General features: G+C 33.7%; 2 protein-coding genes across 2 annotated transcripts in view; both read right to left on the reverse strand.

The window, feature by feature from the left end:
* Positions 1-11,137, reverse strand: part of LOC136028777 (uncharacterized) — a 281,013-nt gene extending 269,876 nt beyond the window's left edge. The window contains exon 1 of the mRNA XM_065706678.1: positions 9,058-11,137. Within this exon, the coding sequence (XP_065562750.1) occupies positions 9,165-10,256 (1,092 nt within the window). The 5' untranslated portion in view covers positions 10,257-11,137 and the 3' untranslated portion in view covers positions 9,058-9,164. The remainder of the gene's footprint in view (positions 1-9,057) is intronic.
* The window catches only part of LOC136028778 (histone H2A-like), a 141,613-nt gene extending 119,059 nt beyond the window's left edge, over positions 1-22,554 (reverse strand). Inside the window, exon 1 of the mRNA XM_065706680.1 lies at positions 22,466-22,554. Coding sequence (XP_065562752.1) covers positions 22,466-22,487 — 22 coding nt within the window. The 5' untranslated portion in view covers positions 22,488-22,554. The remainder of the gene's footprint in view (positions 1-22,465) is intronic.
* Between the last annotated feature and the right edge of the window lie 514 nt (positions 22,555-23,068).

The following is a 23,068-nucleotide window of genomic DNA, read 5'->3' on the forward strand; positions in this document are numbered from 1 at the left end:
CCTTACTTGAATCTCCTGTTCTAAAACTTCATTAGGTGTGTGAGGGTTTCCATATTGAATTGGGTTCACTAATGGTGTTTTTGCGTGGGTATGTTGTCGTACCCGCTGGCTGGATGTTTCGTTTTCTCTAGTCTACATCGTACAGTCAGAAATGAAAGATGGGTGATAGTTTTCCGGTTGAATCAGACGTGTTTTGGGCATTCTTCGGTGGTTGATAAATCATGATAGGTGTTTTGTAGTCTTTGACCATGACATTGTTGGCCAATGTTAGTAGCATGCCAAATTCTGTAATAAAAATTTCCAAGCAGAATCATGTTGTCAACATATAACATGGTACTAGTGATATGACAACATAAAGCATTATTGCATAATAATAGCACATAATTGCATAACAGTAATTAATTTTTTTTTTCAAACATTCAAAGTGAAATCGAATGTACGATTTTATAAAAGAAGTTTTAAATTCTAATAATTCTCAGGTACATTTGAAGTAACGTGAGGTATATTTGGTCATATAGCAACTGAAAATAGTTTTATTGGTACTACACTATTACTATATTATTATGATTACATGTAAATATAAAATCACGGCACTAAAGAGGGTTATATATATATGTAAGATTATATAGAGGTCTTAATGTTCTGGATCATCGAAAAAAATTTGAACCTTCAATGCGTGATTAGTCGAAAAGTAATACATTTTGCATCATAGCCTTTCAATTATCACGCCTTGGAACGTTTTTTTTTAAATAGATCAGCAAAATTACAAGAGATGACCTCTTAAATCTCTTGCACATACACAGATAGGAACGAATTTTTTCGTGCTTGTTAGAGGTCTATATTTACATGAAGATTTTCTGCCAAGAGTATTTTTGATGTATATGCCAAAAAGTAATACAGTATGTTGTATCATAGCCTTCTAGCTGCTATACACCAACAATATTTCTACAGTAGGGAAAGGATGTTACGTACGGAGAAAGACCTCTTAATTTCCCCGGATTATTACATCCTCCCTGTTAAAATGGCTTAAATATCATCAGAAGCAGTAGGGTTCAATTGATGCATCTCTTGTGCCTCAATTGCATCAGTATTTATCCTTTTTCTCTTCAGTATTTTCCCATAGTTAATTGTTAGTAGCGCTCTTATTGTTAGTGAAATAAGAAATACCATGAATATTGTGATTATAATATTATACCATGAGTTTGGTGAGAACAAACCGTATTGGCTCTCCACGTATTTCAATCTTTGGTCTTCGTTAGTGAATAAGGGTATTTGCATATCTAACGCTTCCTTTATTTTTGTTAATTGCATTGTACCTTTGATCTTTTCTATTTTTGGCCATATGGATGTTTTAGATTCTTCATCATTTATACTCGGAATCGTGAAGGACAAGTTTATTCCTTGAAAATTTATTATTTTTGGGCTCATGACGTTAGTGCTGGTTGTGATTAGAGGTGTTTGGACGGTTGTTTCTTTAGTTACAAGTCTGCAACCTTGTTTGATTGTAATAGTCCCAACATCCTGTAATAATATTTCGGTTCGATAGCTGGGGTAAATTTTTTCTGTATTGTTATAGCAGGATAGAGTTCCTACCGTCTTTTTAGGTACTGTAAATAACCATAAGTCGTTCCGTAAATTAATGAAAGTTTCTCTTTTGGTATTTCCTATTAAGGCTTCACAAGAATCAGGAATATTTTGTTGCTGCGATTCCTTTAGGAATAGATCTAGCATGCATGATCCTATCTTTACGTTATATATAGGTAATGTAAGTTGGCAGACCAAATTTTTAAATGACACGCATTCTTTTAATTCTTCGGTATTTGCTAACGCGTATTTTCTTCTATCTTGATCTATTAACATATATTCCGCTTCTGGGATGATGCTCATGAAGGAGTTTGTCTCCTTAATGTTGATTGGAAATGTAGATATTTTGTATAGGTCGTATATGGATTGTTGATTAATCAAAGGAATTGTGACTACAGCAAATAGTTGCTCATTGATCTCGGTAATATGCACCTTTAGTTTGGTATAATATAAAAACAAGTTAGCTACTTCTGGTTCTACTGGTAAGTGGAGACCAAATGTTAAGTGAGTCTTTATTTCGTTTAGGATGTTCTTAAGATCCGTAACAATGTCTAGTGACACCATTGTTAGGCTGGAATCAGAGATTACTCTGTCTACTTCATTTTTTAAATAGTTCATTGTGCTGACTGTTCTTGATATTTTTTTGGATATAGCCTCGATTTTGTCTTTTTGATAATTGGCGATACTTGCTTGTATTTTTTGGACATGTAGTGTTGTATTCATGGCTGTGTTGAGTCTTTTAACATTATCTCTTAGTATATTTAAATCTTCTTCGGTTGACAAACCGAATAGTCGGGAAGCAAGTTCTCCTACTATCAGGATTAGACTTGTTGATCGTTTATATTTACTTCTTCGGAAAAATACTTCGAATATACGTGTAGTGCTTTGTTTAAGTTTTTGTATTTCTGTATTGAATAGTTCAAATAACGCCTCTAACCTTTGTCTATATAAGATAAGGAATGCCTGGTGAGTTGAGATTTTATGTGCATTCTCCATGGTTAATTCCGGGAGGGGTTCTAATTCGTCCTTCGCTGGTTCGTCAGCCATAGCTAGATGTGCGCAAGTTTTTTTACCATCTATAGTCCAGCATTCTCTCCAGTGGTTTTCATCTTGGCATTTTTTGTCCCCTTCCATGCATTCTGTTCTACTATAATCGGTGTAGACAAAAGGGATTTGCCATCTAACTTGTATTCTGCCTTTTTTGCTTGACGTCCAAATTAAACTAGTTGACCGATAGGGTTGCCTTACTGTTATTAAAATTTTATCATTCCTACTTGGTACTAGTACACTAGGGACAGTACTTGTAGTAATTTCTGATATTGATGTGTCTAACTTTATTGGTTGTGGGTCAGTCGTCGTGGGGTTTGACGAGGGGAATGTTTCTTCCACTTCTGTTATTGGGGTATGTTCAGTTTCGATTGTTGTTGGAGTAAAATCAGTTTCTGCTGTGGTTTCCTCGTTCTGAGTATCGTATTTCCAGAAAGTAGTCGTTTTGTATTCTTTTTCGGTGTTTTTGGGGATTTCCATTAATCCGTTTGTGCTTTCTTCGGTATAAGAAGTAATACGTGGAACATGGGCGGTCGTGTTGATTTTGGTAGCTTCTGTTGTGACGTTTATTATTTTACAGAAGTATTGACATTTAAACTTGTATTTTGGTTTGCTGGTACCATTAGTGGAATTCAATCCCACTTCAATATTTTCTATACCTCTTATTATCTCTGGTATTTTATTTGTTCGCGTTACGAGGTCAGATACAATGCTTGTTGCTTGGGTTTCAATTGTAGCGGTTTGCTGTGTGTATTGGGAAATACTGGTTATGTCTCTCGTTTCAACCTTCGTTGGTTTTATTTCAGATAAATTTATTTTTTCTTGTATTGGTTTGTTCTTAGCCCTGTTAATTTGTTTTGGTCCATTCCATAGTTCTTTGAAGAAATTCCATACCGTGGGCAATTCGTTCAATAATGTATATTGTCCATCGTAAAATTTTCTTTGTCTAAGTTGTGTCTTGATTGGCTCAATTGTATCTTGGGTCTCTTTATCGATATCTGAGTTTTGGTCCTCGTTAATTGACCTTCGTTTTCTTTTTTCAATGGTTTTTCCGAATCCTATAGCTTTATCGATTTCGGCCATTTTCGCATCAAAATCATCTACTATTCTTTTTGTTTTGACCTTGGGAGAGTTAAGGGATGTTTCTTTCTTTTCCTTATGGTTGTTTTTGCTTGCTTGTAGTCCCTTGTCTGATTTTAAAAATTGAAAAATTGATTCTTTTAGGTCAAATGTATTTTTTTCCAGTCTTATAACTTGTTGGAACAATGTTTCAAATGGTTTAGGGTCTAGCTTCATAAAAATTTTCCAAGCATTGTTACTAGTTAGAAGTGAATTTTCGTGTTTGAATATTATTCCATGCTTTACGACATCTTGTGTATGGGCACTTATACACATGGTCATCAAAATTGTTAAGATCATCTTTCTTATCTGTAATTAATATTTAATCAATTATAGAAAGAAAAAATGGATTGCGTGACGCTGAGATTTATTGAGTATTATTGGAGTTTTTGAAGATAGATTCAAGGGGCTAACACACTATTGTCATTAAGATTTAGTGTTAAAAAAATCAATTTAAAAAAATATCAATAATTTTAAATTGGGGGGTTAAAGAATATCGAAGATGCTTCCAATGAAGACTCGGGTCTGAATAGACTAAAGGGTCATTACGGAAGATCTTTGGCACCGCCCATTTCAGAAAAGGGGCTATTTAAAATAGAGAAAACAGGGATTTTTTGGAAAATAGGGGGGAACACTTCCTAAAAATCACAGAATTTTAACGAAAATCATACAATCGTATTCGGCGGATCAGAGAACCTAGTAGCAAAAGTCTCATGTATCTTTCTCAAAAATGTTGAATTTTTGTCAGAAAATTAATAATTGGTGTGTGTTTTTGGAAGATAAAATAATAATATTTCAAGGGTGCAATCATTAGGTATTCAGCAAATTAAAGTACTAGCTTAGTCTCGCTAATAATCTATTAGGGACTTTTTTTTTTTTTTAAGTTTTATTTTAGGTCTAGGATGGAGTTAACTCAAGACCTATTAGATGTTCTCTACTTTCATTGGGGGGGATGGATATACATTGGCAATATTTATATTAAAGTTATTTTATTTAGTTACAAAAATACCTAGATATAAAAAAAATTAATAACATTTGTATTTTGAGAGGATCGCCGTTAAACTTCTTTATAACTCCAAATAGTTAAAAACTAAAATTGTTTAAAATTTTGCTAACCAAGGGGAAAATTTGCTTAAAACACATATCTGATAAATGTATGAAACAGTATGAAACAACTTGTGTGTCTGATACGGCTTGAGGCTTAAATTACTAATTAAGTAGATGTAATAGAAGGATAGGCTTATTTTATTGTTAAAGTTTTGACTCATGGCATTAATTGGGTAAGATCTAATTATGGTTGGGTTAATCTAGTTTGGAGTTTTAAAAGTAGGGATAATTATTATATTATAAGATTGTAAGACCTAGTAACTATGTTTCTAACTCATTACAGCCATTTTTTTTGTATGCACTTTGAGAAACAATCATAGCTATTGCAAAACTCGCACAAATTCGAGAGGGTGTCGTATTGAGGTATAATAGTTTGACTTTCGATAAGTTAAGTGTTCTTTCGCATTTAAACTCCTTCTAGCTTAAAACTAATTGGCTTAGTTGTAAAAGAAGAACAACCTTTGACTTATGATTTAAATCGTCTTTAAATTTAGTAGGATCTTAGCCTAACTTAATTAATAAGTTGTAGGCTACTAGTCCTTTGTAGTATAAATCTATATTGTACTCATTTAAAATAAGTTAAACTTTAGATTAAGAATTTGAAAAGTTTCACAACTTGTTTCCTTTTTATTTTTTCTTTCTTAAAGAATACTTATTGTAAATCGTATTGTGATAATTTGTAGGGTAAGTAAGGTTTATAAGTTTTAAATTTATACGCATATGCACACATGTACTAAGCATGTTGTTTAAATATAGCCTATAGTTTAAAATAATAGCTTTTATAATATAGCCTATATTTTAAAATAATAGTATTCATGTTTAAATCAAATTATAGATGTCTTGATATAGTCTAAAGCTCAAAATGAGGGTTTGTAATTATATAATAAGATTATAAGGCCTATTAACTTTATCTCAAAGATATAGATCAGAGCTTTCCTGGCAAGTACTTTGGGGAGATAATTATAGCTATGCCAGACGGGCACAAATTGGCTGAAGGTGTTATATTGAGGTACAAGGGTTTAATTTCGACACGTAGCATCGTTTTATGCTTGGACTTCTTTCCGCTGAAAATTAAGTAGCCTAACTGGGAGAAAAGAGAAAAGAAAAACTTTTAACCACTTATTTAAATTCGGTTGAATTTTAGCCTAGTTTAAGTGAAAAAGTCGCGTGTTGTTAGTTTCTTTGTATATATAATCTTATATTGTATCATAATTAAGAATAGATTGTATCACAATCATAGTGTAATACGGCGCACTTTCATACGATTTATTAAATGTTTTTTCTCATTAAGTTATTCCTTGTATAAAATTTTCAGTTTAGTTATGAAATAGATAAGTGTGTTATTTTCAACTTGATTGAATAAGGAAAAAAAATAAGCATTTTTTCATTAGGCAGAAATACTTTCTTATCCCAATTATCTTGTCGGTTGAAGATGTGCCGTATAATTATGGCTTTTCGAAAAACCTTTAGATTTGAGGTATCTTCCTCAAGTAGATGTAAGTAGATAATGATTGAGGGTTTATTTCGGCACTTTGCATTTGGAATGAGAGCTAGTCAAATTAAGAACAATGTATTACTTTGTAAGTAGCGATATTTCAATAGGATGATGCGACTATGTTGGCCTTTATACTAAAGGTTGTTTTCGTTTATCGTTATATAAAAGTCTCGTTTTACAATACATTGTTCAGTTGTTTAGATGGGAAGACTATATTCTGTTATCTAAGCGAGATACATAAGTATACTTTGTGAACAAATGTTTATCAAATATAGTTATTGTGTTTTGATATGTTTTCAAAGCTTGTATTTTCAAAGCTTGATATTTGAAGTATTTTTCAAAGTTCGGACCGTGTCATGAATCCATGTAGATCGCATAAGGTAAGAGGTTGAATTTTGTTAAATGTTTTTGTTAAAATTATGCGAAGAGAAAAATTTTTTTTTTTTTTTTTTTAAGTAGTAGGCTAAAGGTTAGTAGGCTAAGTGTTAAGTTTAGGTTTTTCGTGTGGTATATGCTATTACACTTATTTATAATATTTTGTAAAGTTCACAGGTCCGGCGATTTTGGTAATTTCTAAACATATTTATCTTACTATAAGTATATGAATTAAGATAGTTATACGGAGGTTATATATATTTTTTTGTAATGTTAGTTTTGGTAAGCGTAATTTATTTTGAAAAATCATTACCTTACCGCCATATATTTCCTGTTTCGTTCTCCTTTCTGTTCCTGAAACGTCTTTACTTCATTTGATTTTATTTTATTTTTTTTTACTTTTAGCATCTAGGGGTGTTTTGTGCAAATGCTACTTCTGCTATTATCTCGTAATAGTTTTCTTGGCTTTTGGGTCCGAAAATTGATAGTAATTGTAACCCGTTTACAAGTTCTCTTCCAAATTTCATGTTTTTAAAATTGGAAGTTAAGGAGGGGTGAAGTTTTCGTGCCTCTTTCCTTAGCTTTTTTACTTTTCTTAGGTCAACTAACGTTAAATGTGGCTTCCAGTTTTCTTGATTTACAATTTGTACTCCGCTTTTGGTAATTTCTTTCGAGATTTCTTCTATGATTGGATTTAGGCGCGTTTTAACTACCTCTTCGTTCTCTAATTTTGCATATATAATTTGCTCAAGGAAATCCCCGATGCCTTGAAAATCAAGATAAAGTTTTTCATTCGTGAAATTTTGTCTATATTTTTCTATGGTTTTGACAAAAGCACTTTTTACATGTTCAATTTCAGTATTATTTTTCAGATGCAATACTTTTAACGTTAGATGGAAAGAGTTTTGTTTGATTAAGGCTTTTGTTAACATAGGGTTTGTTTCAATTACGTGTTTTTGCATTAATGAAGCATTCATCCTTATCTGAGGGTTTTTAACTTGGATTGCGAGGAAGTAATTCGGCCGAGATTCCATTACTTCAAATCTTTAGACCAGTCCAATTTCTAAAAAAAATTAAATTGGGTTATATTAATAATTATTGGGTGGAGTTAGGCATGTTTTCATGGATAATTTCGTGGGATTAGCTGTTTGTTACTCAGAGGTTTAAAATTTTTGTAAAGTAGACAGTTTTGTTCCACAGTTGATGTCGAAATTATTTTGCACGTTGAAAATTGGTCCGCCTATATATGTTAAAAAATCTTTTGATCTAGGAATAGGAGCTGACCAAAAGGTTAATTCAGATATTTGACCTTTATTTTCTGAATTGTCTCCCGCGAACATAAGATATTTTTGTAAATTTTTAGGTATTTGAAGGCTCCACAGGGTATAATTTATATTTCTTTTCCGCATAAGAAGTCGGACGTGCCTTCTGCACTGTTCTTTTAAGGTTAAGAGTCCTGACACGCTATGGATTACTTTGAAAATTAATATTTTATGGAAAAATAGGGGGTCCTTACAGTTCATTAATTTTTCAAATACGATTATATCTGTTTGAGGCGCTATTTTTGACGCAAAGTTGTCATCGCATTCGCTACAGGTAAAGATTATTTGTTTCAGTTCATTGTAATCTGGTTCATAAATATGGAATTTTCGGCCGTTTCTTATCAAGTTACTAGCTGAATAATGGTTCTTGTAGTCTTTATAAATTTTGTTTAGTATGCTTGGTTTTTCCAACAAGACATTTGTATTTCTTTTTATCAACATTGACAAAAATCTGAGAGGCCATATGATTGTATAGTTTCCGTCATTATAGATTCTCCAAAAATTTTCGCTGATCAATGTTGCAACTAGAGGATATTTTTTGAGGGGGATTCTGTTAAGTAAGATCGTAAAAGTCCGAGACGCAAGTTGCTGTTTATACTGGAAGTTTTCTTTTCTCATCTTGCGTGTAAATGAACAAAATAACAAGATGATCAAAATTCTTGTTATCAACTTATTAGTGATGCTTACAGGAATTTCGAGAAGTAGATAGAAGGTTCGGTATTGTAATTCTCTTGTTGCTTTTTTAACGGCATTTTCGAAATCTTGGTCTAATAATTTGTGTTCAATTTTTGACAAATTTGGCAAACTTTGTGTTTTACATGGAAACCAAGCTGTTCGGTTTTTGAGGTATCTGGCGGGAGTTTTTATGGTTCTAGTTTTTATATCAAAACTGTCCCCATTCCTCAACCTAGTAAGGTTGGGATAACTTAAGGTTCTTTTTAATGGCATGATATTACTTTTTCAATTTTTGTTAGTTATAAGCAGGTTAGTAAGTTAATTGGCGGTTACCTTGGTACTGGTTTCTTCTAGAATCGCGTATGACGTGTTTATTAAGGTATTGGTTTCTATTCTCTGCCAACCAAATTTTTCATTTATTTTACACGGTTCTTCCTTGTCTACAAATTAGAAAAGTTACATAAGGGGGGAGGAAAAAAAAAGGTAAAGGGTAAAAAGGAACCGTCAATTTCACGATTCTCTGTTATTCTTAAAATTGGCCCACTATTGGCCATTAAATTGTACGCTGACTTCAAAAGGTAGGGGGTTTTAAATGTTAACTGGAAGTCCTTTTCGTTGATTCCGGGGCCGTTTTCCATGTACATTATGTATTTCTTTAGGAAAGTGGGAATATGGAGGCTTTGTATGGAATAATTAATGTCCCTTTTCCTTAATGTTTGCCGTATTTTCTTCCTGCATAGATCTTTTAGACTGAGTTCATCTGAGGTTGTGTGAATTATTTTATAAATCAATTCTTTACGAAAGCATAGGGGGCTAGCTGTGTCTAGGAATTTTTCATACACAATGATGTCTTTATCTGGCAAAATTTTTGATCCAAAATTTTCATCATTCATGTAGAATTTTGTTGTTACATTTATTAACTCCATATACTGTTCATCATAAATATAATGGGTTGAATTTTTTACAATTATTGGGTCAAAATTGGTACTGTATCTCAAATAGTGTTCATATATTCCCAACAATATATTTTCATCTTCCACTATTTTGTAATTCACATTTAGTAGTAAGTCCAGGAACTTTAAGGGCCATAGTATTTTGAAACCTGATTCTTGTTCTATGTGCCAAAAATTTTCGCGTATTAAAGATGCTATCAAAGGATACGCAACGGGGGGCATTGCTTGGAGTAGGGCTGCGAAGGTGTATGCAGCATTTTTGTGCCTATAATCGTAATCTTTGCTCAATATATCTAATGAAAATGATCCATATAATAGGATGATTATTCCGTGTATTAAGAGTTCCTCGTTAAAAATAACGGGAACTTTCAATAATGAATATAAGGTATTATATTCCAGGTTTCTTATTGCATTAGTTATTGCGGATTCGAAGATTATTTCCTGTAGTTCATAGTCTATTACTGAGAGGTTTGGTAGACTTAGGGTTTTATTTGAAATCCAAAATTCTGGTCTCGCAAACATCAGGTCTTGGTCGGGTTCTAGGGTGTCGGTATTACTTAAGGTTCTTTGTCGCGGCATTTTCCCGGTTAGTATTAGTCACACGTATAAGCAGGTTAATTATCTAATGAGTAATTACCTTTTTCCGCCTTGAGTCCTTCTGGTGTTTCATCTAAAAAAATTGTAGATTTTGTTTATTGTTTGAATTTTTTTGATTTTAATTTGCTTTTATATGCGTCTTTTTTTGCTTCTACCGATTTTTTTCTCTTTAAGAATATGTTATTTCCCCTTACTGCATAATCTTGGGACGTTGGATCATACATAAATTTGGCGTAATGTCGGATTTCATCTAAGGGGTGGTGAATTCCTTCGTACTTAATACAATTTTCATTTTCTTCGATCTTATAACAAATTTTAGGTGGTCTACATTTATCAATTAAAAGTAGATCAGTTTGATTTGGGCCCTTGCAAAACCAATAGCTTATATTAAATTTTTGTTGTAGTTTTCTTATTAATAGTTGAAGGCTTGTTAAGTTTTTTCCTTTCTTATTTTTATTTGAATATTTTATTTTTACTTCTCCTCTCGCGGGTTGATATTTAGGAGTATTCGCTAATTTTAAGCCAAATCTATATGTATGAGGTTCAAATTTTGTTAAATCGTAATTGAGGTACCATGTTTCAGCATACACCTCTTTACCATTCTCATCTTTAATTAAGATCGCTGCCGCGTATATAATGTTTTCCTTAGCATGGATAATTGAAATAAATTCTGTATCTATAACAGCTTTTGACATATTTTGGTGGTAAATGGGGTAGTTAATAATTTAAGAGGGGTTAATAACTTGGGGAAATCGGAAGCGAGAAATAAGAAATGTTTTGCAAGTTATAAATTAGAAGCGTCAAGTAATAAGTGGAGAAATACAATGTACAAGGATTTTTACTTAAATTCGTTCAAAAACGGGCGAATATTCTATATAATAGGAAGAATTAATTGGTCTAACATGGGTTGAGGCAATGAAGAAATAGTAATGGGGAAATCGAATTAATGTTGTCAACAAACTCAGACGAAGTTCGTAAACAACATTAGCTCCAATTACCGATTATTGGCTTACGGGGACTTTGGGTTTGTCAAAATTCAATTTACAGTTTGTTGCGATTTACTTGTATTTGTTCACTTTACCGCTGCCTGTAACAATGAAGAAGTAGTTTTCAAGGAGTCCCCTCAGGTAGTACGCGGCAAAGCAAGTTGAAACACGCCAAGCCTTGCCACTACAACCCGCAAGGGCGCCTCGCTTTCTCTATTCTGGTTTCGTGTATAGTAGACTTCTTGTAATTTCGAATGTTTTATTACAGGATGGTTTCTTAGCGTAATTAATTGACAATTAGCAAAAAAATGATTATTTTATTATTATTTTTTTTTCTTTATTTTATCCAGGACTGGTAGATTTTTATTTTTCTTTTATTAATAATCTAATTTATCTGGTTTTTTGACAACTCGGCGTGACCTTGTTGTTATCTTCTCTTCGGTAGACTCGGTTTTTTTCTTTGGCTTCGCTAGCGATATCAAGTCAAACTTTTTATATTGTTTTTTAAGAAATTTTTGACCTTTAATTTGTGCCTTTTTAGCCTGGGCAGTTGTACTCTGTGGTCTTGTTCCTTCCACATCTTTGGGCTCATTTGTGCCTGATTCACTCTCAGTATCTGAGGAACTAGTTGTAGATTTAGTATCTGGTTCTCTTGAAGTAGAAGTTTGAGATTTAGGTGTAGATCCAGCTCGACCTTCGTAAATTTCTTCACCTCGTGAAGTGGAGGGTTTACTGATTGACTCGTCCTGTTGATCTCTGGGTTCGGGAGAATTGAACGATTCTTGGGAGCTTTGGGAGGATTCAAACGTCTTCTTGGGGAATCTCCACTGCTTGAAAGCCATGTCTTCCGGGGGGTGAGGAAGTGTTTGTAGTAAGGTTTCCTTCCAAGATACCCAGTCCTTTGGTTTTGCCTTTGAGACGGTTATATCGTGATATTGTTGTTCATCTGTAGCTGGATTAGTATCAAGTGTACTTTGTCTAGTTTTAATTGGGTAATTAATGATATCCATTGCTTCTCTTAATGTTTGTTTTTGGGGTTGATTGTCTCTTTGTGACTCTATGTCCCTAGGAGTTTGTATAGCCTTATTTAATTCATCATGTAACGATAAAGGTCTGTCTATTGGTGAAATAGGTTTCACCAAATTGTCGGGGAAACATTTTGGTGGAAAAGGTGTCGAAATTCGATCCGGGAAAAATTGCGTTTGTGGAGAAATTGTATAGTCCAACTCTTCTGATTCTTCACTGGAAGAGGAATCGCTATTCCTCCATCTCCGCGTAACGGGGGTACTTTGGGGGGGTAACCATATTTGTCATGGTTAGAAATTCATTAAATTTTTCTTCGTCGCTACTGTTTTCAAAATATCCTTGTTTGAAATTAAAAGGTTTAAGCTCACTTAATCTAGAGCGAGGTGGTTGGTTTTCATCCTTCGAGGTATTTGATGTTGAAGGTTGAGGGGTCCATGTTTCTGTGAATTTTGCCCTTTTTATACGACTAACATGGGTTTTATAAATTTTTCCTGTTTTTGGTTTTAATAGTTTAAATGTAACATTATTATCATACCTTTTAATTATTCTTAACGGTCCTAGGTACCGGTCCGAAAGTTTCTTGCCGTCCGATTTGTTTTCATTTTTTAAGTAAACACAATCTCCTACTTGGAAATCGAGTTTACCTTTGACATTAGGAATATTTTTTGCTTCTTGCTTTCTTTTTAATCTTTCTATTTCTTGTTTTACAAGTTTATAAGTTTTCCTCATTCTATTGATAAATTCTTGTTTATAATCTTGAGAATCATTATAAAATTGTCGTGACTCTATTATTTCATTATAAGGGATTCTAAAGTCTCGTCCGAATAATATATAAAACGGGGTTATCGCGAATGACCTGGGAGTAAGCTGTATTTATTACATTTGTTAAATAAGGTAAGGTTTCATGCCAATCCCTGCGATTTTCTTTCGTACAAATACTTAAAATATTAGAGAATAGCTTGTGTCTGTTCTCGATTTTCCCATTGGCCTGTGGATGATAGGGGGTCGATACCAATTTATTTATTTGAAGGAAAGACATTAAATCCTTGGTTACTTTCGATACAAAATTAGGGCCGTTATCGCTTAATACTGTATTAGGGATACCGAAATTAAGGAATATTTTAGCGAGAGCTTTCGACGTTGTATAGGCGCTTTGATTTTTTAATGGTTTAGCAAAAGTGAAACCAGAAAAATGATCAATCAAACAGTTCGTGGTAACGAACTGTAGTAAGGAGCGACCCGGCTCAATAGTAACCAAAACTCTAAAAAAATGAATTTTGATATCAATAGCTACATCAAAAGAATCGCATTTTAATGCTGATTTTAAATATATAAGTTTTAACAAGTTTAGTGTTACCCATCAAAAGTTACGAGCCTGAGAAAATTTGCCTTATTTAGGAAAATAGGGGGAAACACCCCCTAAAAGTCGTAGGATCTTAACGAAAATGACACCATCAGATTCAGCGTATCAGAGAACCCTACTGTAGAAGTTTCAAGCTCTTATCTACAAAAATGTGGAATTTCGTATTTTTTGCCAAAAGACAAATCACGGGTGCGTGTTTATTTGTTTGTTTTTTTTTTTTTGTTTTTTTTTTTTCTTTTCCCCAGGGGTCATCGTATCGACCAAGTGGTCCTAGAATGTTGCAAGAGGACTCATTCTAACGGAAATGAAAAGTTCTAGTGCCCTTTTTAAGTGACAAAAAAAATTGGAGGGCATCTAGGCCCCCTCCCACGCTCATTTGTTTCCCAAAGTCAACGGATCAAAATTTTGAGATAGCCATTTTGTTCAACATAGTCGAAAACCATAAAAACTATGTCTTTGGGGATGACTTACTCCCCCACAATCCCTGGGGGAGGGGCTGCAAGTTACAAACTTTGACCAGTGTTTACATATAGTAATGGTTATTGGGAAGTGTACAGACGTTTTCAGGGGGATTTTATTTTGCTTGGGGGTGGGGCTGAGGAGAGGGGGCTACGTTGGAGGATCTTTCCTTGGAGGAATCTGTCATGGGGAAAGAAAAATTCAATGAAAAGGGCGCAGGATTCTCAAGCATTACTATAAGAAAACAATGAAAAATAAACATGAAAACGTTTTTTCAAATGAAAGGAAAAAGTAGCATTGAAACTTAAAACGAACAGAGATTATTCCGCATATGAGGGGTTCTAAAAATACTTTAGCATAAAGAGTGAGGTATTTAGGAGGAGATAAATACCTTGCTCTTTATGCTAAAGTATTTTTAGTAATTTAAACTATTTATTCTACGGCCTTTCTGATTCAGGGGTCATTCTTAAAGAATTGGGACAAAACTTACGATTTAGTGTAAAGAGCGAGGTATTAACGAGGGTACAAACCCCCTCGTATACATGTTAAAAATATAAGGTTATGAAAGTTTGTTACGTAAGTTAATTGTTAAGTTACGTATATTTTTTACTAATAAAAACGTTCGTTAAATATTAAAAGTTCTAGTTGCCTTTTTAAGTAACCGAAAAATTGGAGGGCAACTAGGCCTCCTTCTCCACCCCTTATTTCTCAAAATCGTCTGATCAAAACTAAGAGAAAGCCATTTAGCAAAGAAAAAAGAATTATTATACAAATTTCATTTTAATAATTTATGTGCGGAGAGCCAAAACCAAACATGCATTAATTCAAAAACGTTCAGAAATTAAATAAAAAAAAATTATTTTTTTAGCTGAAAGTAAGGAGCGACATTAAAACTTAAAACGAACAGAAATTACTCCGTATATAAAATGAGTTGTCCCCTCCGCAATCCCTCGCTCTTTACGCTAAAGTTTGACTCTTTGCCACAATTCTACTTTTTAAAAAAAATTAAAAGCTTTAGCGTAAAGAGCGAGGGATTGCGGAGGGGACAACTCATTTTATATACGGAGTAATTTCTGTTCGTTTTAAGTTTTAATGTCGCTCCTTACTTTCAGCTAAAAAAATAATTTTTTTTTATTTAATTACTGACAGTACACAGGTATGTCCTTCATTAGAAGTGGGTAATCCTCCACTTGTACCATATAAATCAAAAGAGACTATGTCAAATGGAAACCGGGCCGTAGGCGTTCTTCCTATCGTTGGATTCGGGTAGACTTGAGGATTTTTTCTTAAATTACAAGTTTCACAATTATTAACATAATTCTTTAACTTTGTCAAGGCTGAAGTAACGAAAAAGTATTGTTTTAATCTATGGAATGTCTTATCAAATCCTAAGTGACCTCCTACTTCAGAATGAAAGAATTCAAAAGCGGGTTTTTCCAAAATTTGGGGTAAAACTGGTATAACGGAAGTTTGATTTCTTTTATCAGTATCGGTTATTATCCTACATAGTATTTTTTCGTCGAAATCATAATAATAGTTATCAATTTCTTTTTTAAAAGATTTCATTTCATCCGGTAACTCTTTATCATATAAGAAATATTCTATTAGAGCGGCACAAGTATCATCTTTCTTTTGATACATTTTTATAGAGTTTAAGGAAAGTGGGCTGTTTTTCTGTTCCTTCTCAACCGAATTATTCTCAACCGATTTCATTTTTAAACCCTTCTTTTTTGGAACATACTTGGCTTTTATTGTGTTGATTTCTTCGTTTTCATCTTCTACTGGGGTATTATCTGGAAATCTACTTAGATAATCACATGGGGCATTTTGTTTTCCCTTAAGATGTTCAAATTCATAATCTAAGTCTTGGATTTTCAAAATCCATCACGCGAGTATTCCCGTTGGCTTTTTGAAAGTTTGCAAATATTGCAGACTTTTGTGGTCTGAACGCAGTTTAAATTTTCTGCCCACCAAATAATGTCTGAACTTGTCCAGATGGTGGATAATCGATAATAATTCAAGCTGTGTAGCAGAATAATTACTTTCTCCAGAAGTCAGGGTGCGAGAAGCGTACGCTATTACTCTTTCTTCCCCATTTATTATTTGGGAGAGGATCGCCCCAATTCCCTTGTTTGAGGCATCCGTTGTAACAACGAATTGTCCTGTTTGGAAGTCAGGTAGCGATAAAATAGGTTCTGAGGTTAGAGCCTTTTTTAAATGATCTAACGCATTCTGAGCTGTATTAGACCACACAATTTTTTGTGGGTTGCCTCTCGTGAGGTCCGTTAAAGGTTTTGCAACTTGTGCGTAATTTCTTATAAATTTTCGGAAATAGCTCATTAATCCTAAGATTCCTCGTAATTGTTTAATTGTTTGGGAGGGCTTTATATTTTTAACGGATTTTATTTTTTCAGGGTCTGGGGAAATTTGTCCTTGCGTTACAACTACTCCTAAAAATTTTAGTTTTGTTTGAAAAAGATTTACCTTTTCTGGTCTACATTTTAAATTGCCTTCTCTAAATTTCCCAAACACTTTTGCTAGTGTCTCTAAATGGTCCTCCGCGTCTTTGTCCATAGCTATGACGTCATCAACAAAATGAATTATGTTATTTAGGCCTCTTAGTAAATGAAGGAGGGGTCTACACAATGCACTCGAACTAGTTTTTAGTCCAAATGGTACTCTTAAGTATTCATAAGAACCACATTCTGTTGTTGAAAAAGCTGTTTTAAAAACATCGCCCTCAGCTATTTTTACTTGATGATACCCTTGTGTCAAATCTAGGGAAGTAAATATTTTATTTTTATTTGATATTGAATCTAGAATTTCGTCTATTCTAGGTAGGGGAAATTTGTCACTTACTACCTGTTTATTTAAAGCTCTATAATCTACCACTAGTCTAAGATCATTATTCTTTTTCGGGACTAAAATAACGGGGGCAGAGTATGGGCTTATGCTTGGCCTTATGATTTGATTTTTTTCGAGTTCATGTATTTTGTTTATTAGCCATTCCTTATGTTTATAAGGAATTCTGTATGGTTGTTTTGCAACTGGCGGCCCTGTGGTTTGTATTGCGTGTTCATAAAATGGGATAAGTCCTATGTCATCTTCAGATGTCGAAAAGACATCTCTATATTCCCATAATAAGTCGCATAATTTTTGTTTTAATGACACATCGGTTATGTGACTTAGTTCGAATTTCTCAAGGAATTGAGATCGCGTCAGTGGACATTCTCTGTCGACGTAAACATTAATATTATTCACGTAGTTTTTTTCCAAATTTTTCCAATTATTAATGTCGGATTCCGATACTACTTGTATCTCTACTAAACATGTACCTTTACTTAGGGTAATTAGGTCGTTTTCGTGGGTGTTTGTTACCCAAATGTAACCTTCTCCCTTTTCGTAATTTATAATTTGTTCTTCACAAACTACATATTTCGGGAGATTTTTTAATGGCGATGCTACCCAAATTTCATTTTTATCATTAACTGGTTCTAACATTTGTGATATTTGGACCCTCTGCATTGATTTAGGGGGAATTTTTGTTTTACGCACTACAAATCCATAATATTTTTCGTTAGTTTCTTCTTTTATTGAATTTAGAAGATTCTCCGCTGGGTTTTTTTCTGGAGTTTCTATTTTTTCAAGTTTTTTCCATAAATAACAAATTTCTTGAATTTGTTTGTTTCTATACTCTTTCATGTTACCTTTATTTTTCCTTACTTTGTTTGCTTGTATGTTATTTATCATTGATATGGTGTCCGTTGGGTAGATAAACTTTGAATTTGCTACATCTAATAATATTTTATTTGATTTTAAAAAATTTGCGCCTATTATCGCTTCGTATGGAAAATTCTTACAAACTATAAATCGAGTATAGAAATTTCTGTTATCCTTGCGCAAGGCTAGATACACAGTGCCTTTCACATCCAGGTCATGTCCGGTTACACTTGACAAATTGGGACAGATATTGCTCATTCGTCGTTTAATATAGTTTGGTAATTTATTAAATACGGATGTATTTATCACATTTACGGTTGCTCCTGAATCTATAAGGGCTGAGAAATAAATATTCCCTGCGTTAAAATTCTCAAATACTGGTAACATATTATTATTATTTGCACTTAAAAATGGTATTATTACTGGAGGGGACCTATAAATTATCTTGCCACCAAATTTTGGTCCTACGAATTTTGGGGGCTTATATCGTTTCCCTGGGATTCCCAGATGTTAGATGTAGAATTTTCATTTATTCTGTTTTGGGTTCCTTGGTTATTACTTGAGATGGAGCTATTATATGGCTGCCGGCGGCTGATGTAATTTTCTCTTGTATTTCTGTTCCAACTATTACTGGGTTGATTTGTTCTTCCACGATACCTTCCTCGATATTGATATGTATTGCGTTGGAAATTTTGATTTTGGGTGGGATAATTATTTCTTGTTGCAAAGGTGTTTCCTCGACTGCCTCTAGGGGCGTACCCACTATAGTTTGTCCCCCTGGACAAACGGTTACCCGTTCCCCTAATATTTTGGCGATAATTATTGTTTGCGAAACAATTTCTTGCGATATGTCCTAACCGGCTACAGGTGTAGCACCTTAATGGTTCATTGTTAGTTTGTGCCCTTAATTGATTATTGGGGGCAAAACGTACTTGTCTTGGAGGTGTGGTGGTTCGCATTTGATTTCGAACAGGTTTGGGCGATGATTCTCGGGAGAAAAATCGCGGAGAGGAATCTCTTGACTTTACAGGGGCTTTGTTTTCTACAGCATTTATTGACAGTTTTTGATGCTGCAGGACAATCGAATCAATTTCTGCGGCTCTTTCTATTTCCTGAACCGCTAGTTCTAGGTTATCAATATTTTTAGCTATCAAAAGGCGGTATAACTTTGGGTTTAGTCCCTGTTTAAATGCATTTAGTATGATTTTTTCATATAATTCCCCTTCTCCTGGACCGTATCGCGCTTCTGTTGCGATTCTAACCTTATGCAAGTACTCACGAACGTTTTGTGTCTGTTCGAAAGTAACTAAGCCATGTTTCAGTTTATTTAATGAACTTGTGTCAATGAATCTTTTCTGGAAGGCCTGTTGCAATAATTCTATTGAGTTAATGGTTGAGGTTGCTTCTGTACCTATCGAGTTTTCTATTTGTTTTAGGAATGTTAGCGCCTGTCCTTTCAGTCTTAAAAGTAACATATTTTTTAATACTTTTAGGTCAATTTTTGTCATTTCCACAAATTGTCTTAAATGGATGTTGAATTGATCAACGTCCGTATCTCCTTCATATTCTGGTAATGATTTTGCAATTTCTACCGAAGTTGCAATAATTTGTTGCGCTTTTAATATTTCATCTTGTTCCTGGTCCATATTTATTCTAGTCTTTTTTTTTTTTTAAATATGCGGTTTAAAATAATCTCAAAATTTTTTTTTAATTTTATTACTGTTTTATTTTAATTTCTTAAAGATTTTGATATTTTTTGAATGGGGTATACCTATATAAAAAAAATGCAAAATAGAAATAAAATCGCACTGCACCTAAAAATTCAAAAAGCGAGATAAAATTGCACTGCACTTAAAAATCAAAAAATAAAATGTAAGTAATCATACTTGTCTATGTTAGTAGGCATTTATTACGCAGGTACTTTCAGTTCCTTTTGCTGCTTTCTTTTCCCGACCGCGCCATATGTTACGGGGTGGTTTATTTAATAATGAGCTTGTTTTGATAATTTTATCTTAAGGGGGGTTTGCGTTGAGTTGCTTGGGACTTTTCTAAGTCTTAATAGCTTGATGTGGATATGGGAGCTAAATTATAAATAAAATAAAAAGGCTTCGTATATAATCCCCGGTATCCTGGGAGACAGAAACATCTCAGTGTTGTTCGAGGTCTCCTGCAACAATTATAGATTCCCTTGGGACCGTACCTGAAAGCTAGAGGAACTGTACCTGATGCCCTAATACATAGACAAAAGATGATTAAATACAATAAGGTTTATTTACTTACAATATACAACTATTGACAAAACAGCTTCAATGACTTATTGCATGAAAAGGTGAACATGAGCAAAATTGATCTTGACAATTCGAATCCTTCCTTAAGACTAACTATTTGCCCTTGTGTTGGGCTCAATAAGTCTTTTCTTATCTATCTGAATGGTATGTTAATATAAACCTTATCCCATTTGTTGGTAAATTATTAGTTTCATCAAAAGCTAAACTTTACTGAAAGCAGCATAGTTTCCTGTTTGGAGTACTTAGAAATGCAAATTCTAGAATCACATTGACAAACTAAAAATGTATAAAGTGGGCAGGAATAGTTAAATATTATGTTTATGCCCTGTTGATTTGAAGAAATGCCTTTCAATACAATGGAGATTATACAGTTTTTCAGTTCAAAATTAAATTTGTTTTAAAAGATTCTTTGGCTATGGGAAGGCCTTGGTGAAACAAATTTGGTTGAAGTGATTCTTGCAAGTGAATATTACCTATAGAGCAAAGCAAATTAGTCCATGATCCCCATGGACAGCAGGGCAGGGTCTGTATTTTCATTGGTTGAATTGTTAGTTCATATTTATGACCTATTTTTGTTTGCTCTTTCAGGCTTCAGGTCAAATAATAATTCAATAGTATAGAATATAGACCTTGCCTTACTGCCTGCAGAGCTCATGGACTAATTTGCTTTGCTCTATAGGTAATATTCACTCACAAGAATCATTATTCAACCAAATTTGTTTCACCAAGGCCTTCCCATAGCCAAAGAATCTTTTAAAACAAACTCAATCTCAAAAACTGAAAAACAGTATAATCTCAATTATGTCAGAAGGCATTCCTTCAAATCAACAAACCATAAATGTAATATTTAACTAATTGCTCTGATTCACTGGATAGTTTCAGCTAGAAAGTGATAGTAGATAAATAGTATAAATCAATGTGTAAATTTTTGGTAAAATTCTAGTTGATTGACTTTTGGCTATCTCAGAAAAGGGTTAGGTTAGGAAAATGAACCTTTCAGGGATGGGTCTAAAGGCTAAAGTAAGTCCTGGGAAGGTATTTTGAAGTACCCATCTCTACTCCTTCTCTTTCTAGACAGCTTTGAAATTTGCCTACATGACAGGTCTATTACCTATTGAAATTTTGACACAACAACATTTTACCTTAATTTTCAGTTACCAGTTGCCTTTTCTCTGCCTTTAGTTCTAAAAATGCAATTCCTGTTATTTGAGTAGAATTCTGAGCCATATCAATGTTTTTTCCAAAATTTAGGAAAAGTCTTTGCATATGTTCAAAACCTTATAAATTGGGATTGAGCAAAGTTGTGAAGCTGAAAACAATTTTGTTGTACTTCATTCAAGCAGAAGATCTATTTTGCAAGGTCTCACTTTTATAACACATACATTTTTAAAGGTCATCAAAGGTCAGGGTCATCTAGAGGGAGGAGTGGAGGTGTGTACTTCAAAATACCTTCATGGGACACAATTTAGCCTCTAGACTCATCCCTGAAAGTTTTATTTCCTAACCTAAACCCTTTCCAAGATAGCCAAAAGTCAATCAACTAGAATTTTACCAATTTTTTAACTATCTTCCAGATTCCTACTCTACAAAAATTACCTGTGATGACTGGAAATAGTAGCTTATTTAAAATATAATTTCATTCATATTGAACAACCCCAACATTTCACATGGTTTCAAAACCCTGCCCACTTTATGCATTTTTAGTTTGTTGAAGGGGGGTTTTAGAAAGCTACAAAATCGACTTTAGAAAGCTAAAAAAAATAGATGCACTTCTTAATGGCCTTAAAGCTAAGCTTATTAACTTAAACCTAATTAAATAAAATTAGAAATCTACTTCATTGAAATATGGTACCTCCATTTGCCTCTTCTAGTCATATCTGCTTTCAATCAATAGGATGACAACAATATGGATTTAGAAGTCAGAAAGGGGTTATGGTAGCATGGATACTTGGCAATATCTTCCCAAAGTTTTTGGCCCTAAATTTACTACTAAAAGATTAAATTTTTCCAGCATAACCCCTTTCCAAAATAGAAAAAAGTAGCTAAACTAGATTTATACCCTAAATGAAAAGATTAAGTAGGCTAGAAAGTTACCATTTGAAGTAGCATAACCAATCAGATTGAACATGTGCTGTTAGGCCTCTTAGTCTAGTAGTGGGGTAATTATACCATGGGAGTATAATACTATAAGAGACTTGATGTCAGGAAAACTAGGGGACAGCTTCCTCATCCTAGGCCTAGCAACTCCCTAGCCTCCTCCTAGGCTATTCGTAACATTTCTCAATAGCCTTAAGGCTATATGAATCACTAATTTAATCAATTAAAATTTACAGGATTAAAATATAGTACCTCTTTGGCCTCTTCCAGTCATTTTTTATTTCAATCAATAGGATAACTTTTTTTAACTAATGTTGAGTGTCCTGTATTTTTTGTTTCTTAGCTAAAGGCGGGATCTTAGGCAAATTCACACTAAAATCCGAACGTTAGGCCCTGGCTTAACTTGGCATTTTGCATGTAGCTAACGAAATCAAAAGTCCATTTTTTCTATGCTAGCGAATACTGGAAGCCAAACGTCCAACTTAAGGAACATGTCATAAGCTCTGGAAACCCGTGTCTTGAAATAGTCCTGAATATACCGTTGCAGAAACAGAGAAGGTTAACTTCGAATTTTACCTGTCAGATGCTCTTCCAATCGTTACTAACTTTCTGAAACTTAGAAAATGGATGTACTTTAGCGACATCCTTCGTGCGTTTGTTTACTTGTCCAATGGGATTTTTACTAATCGAGGTTTAACCCCTAAAAGATAGCAACAAATACTTGTCTGGCCACGTGTCACTTAAAACGGCAAGATTAATTGCGAATAATAACAACATTGGTCACGTGTAATTATTGTTTTAATGCTATGTGAAGTTTTGACAAGGGAGAGGCTAGAACTTTGGGCGTGTTTCAAA

This window comes from Artemia franciscana, chromosome 7 (genome assembly GCF_032884065.1).
Source record: "Artemia franciscana chromosome 7, ASM3288406v1, whole genome shotgun sequence".
NCBI lineage: Eukaryota > Metazoa > Arthropoda > Branchiopoda > Anostraca > Artemiidae > Artemia > Artemia franciscana.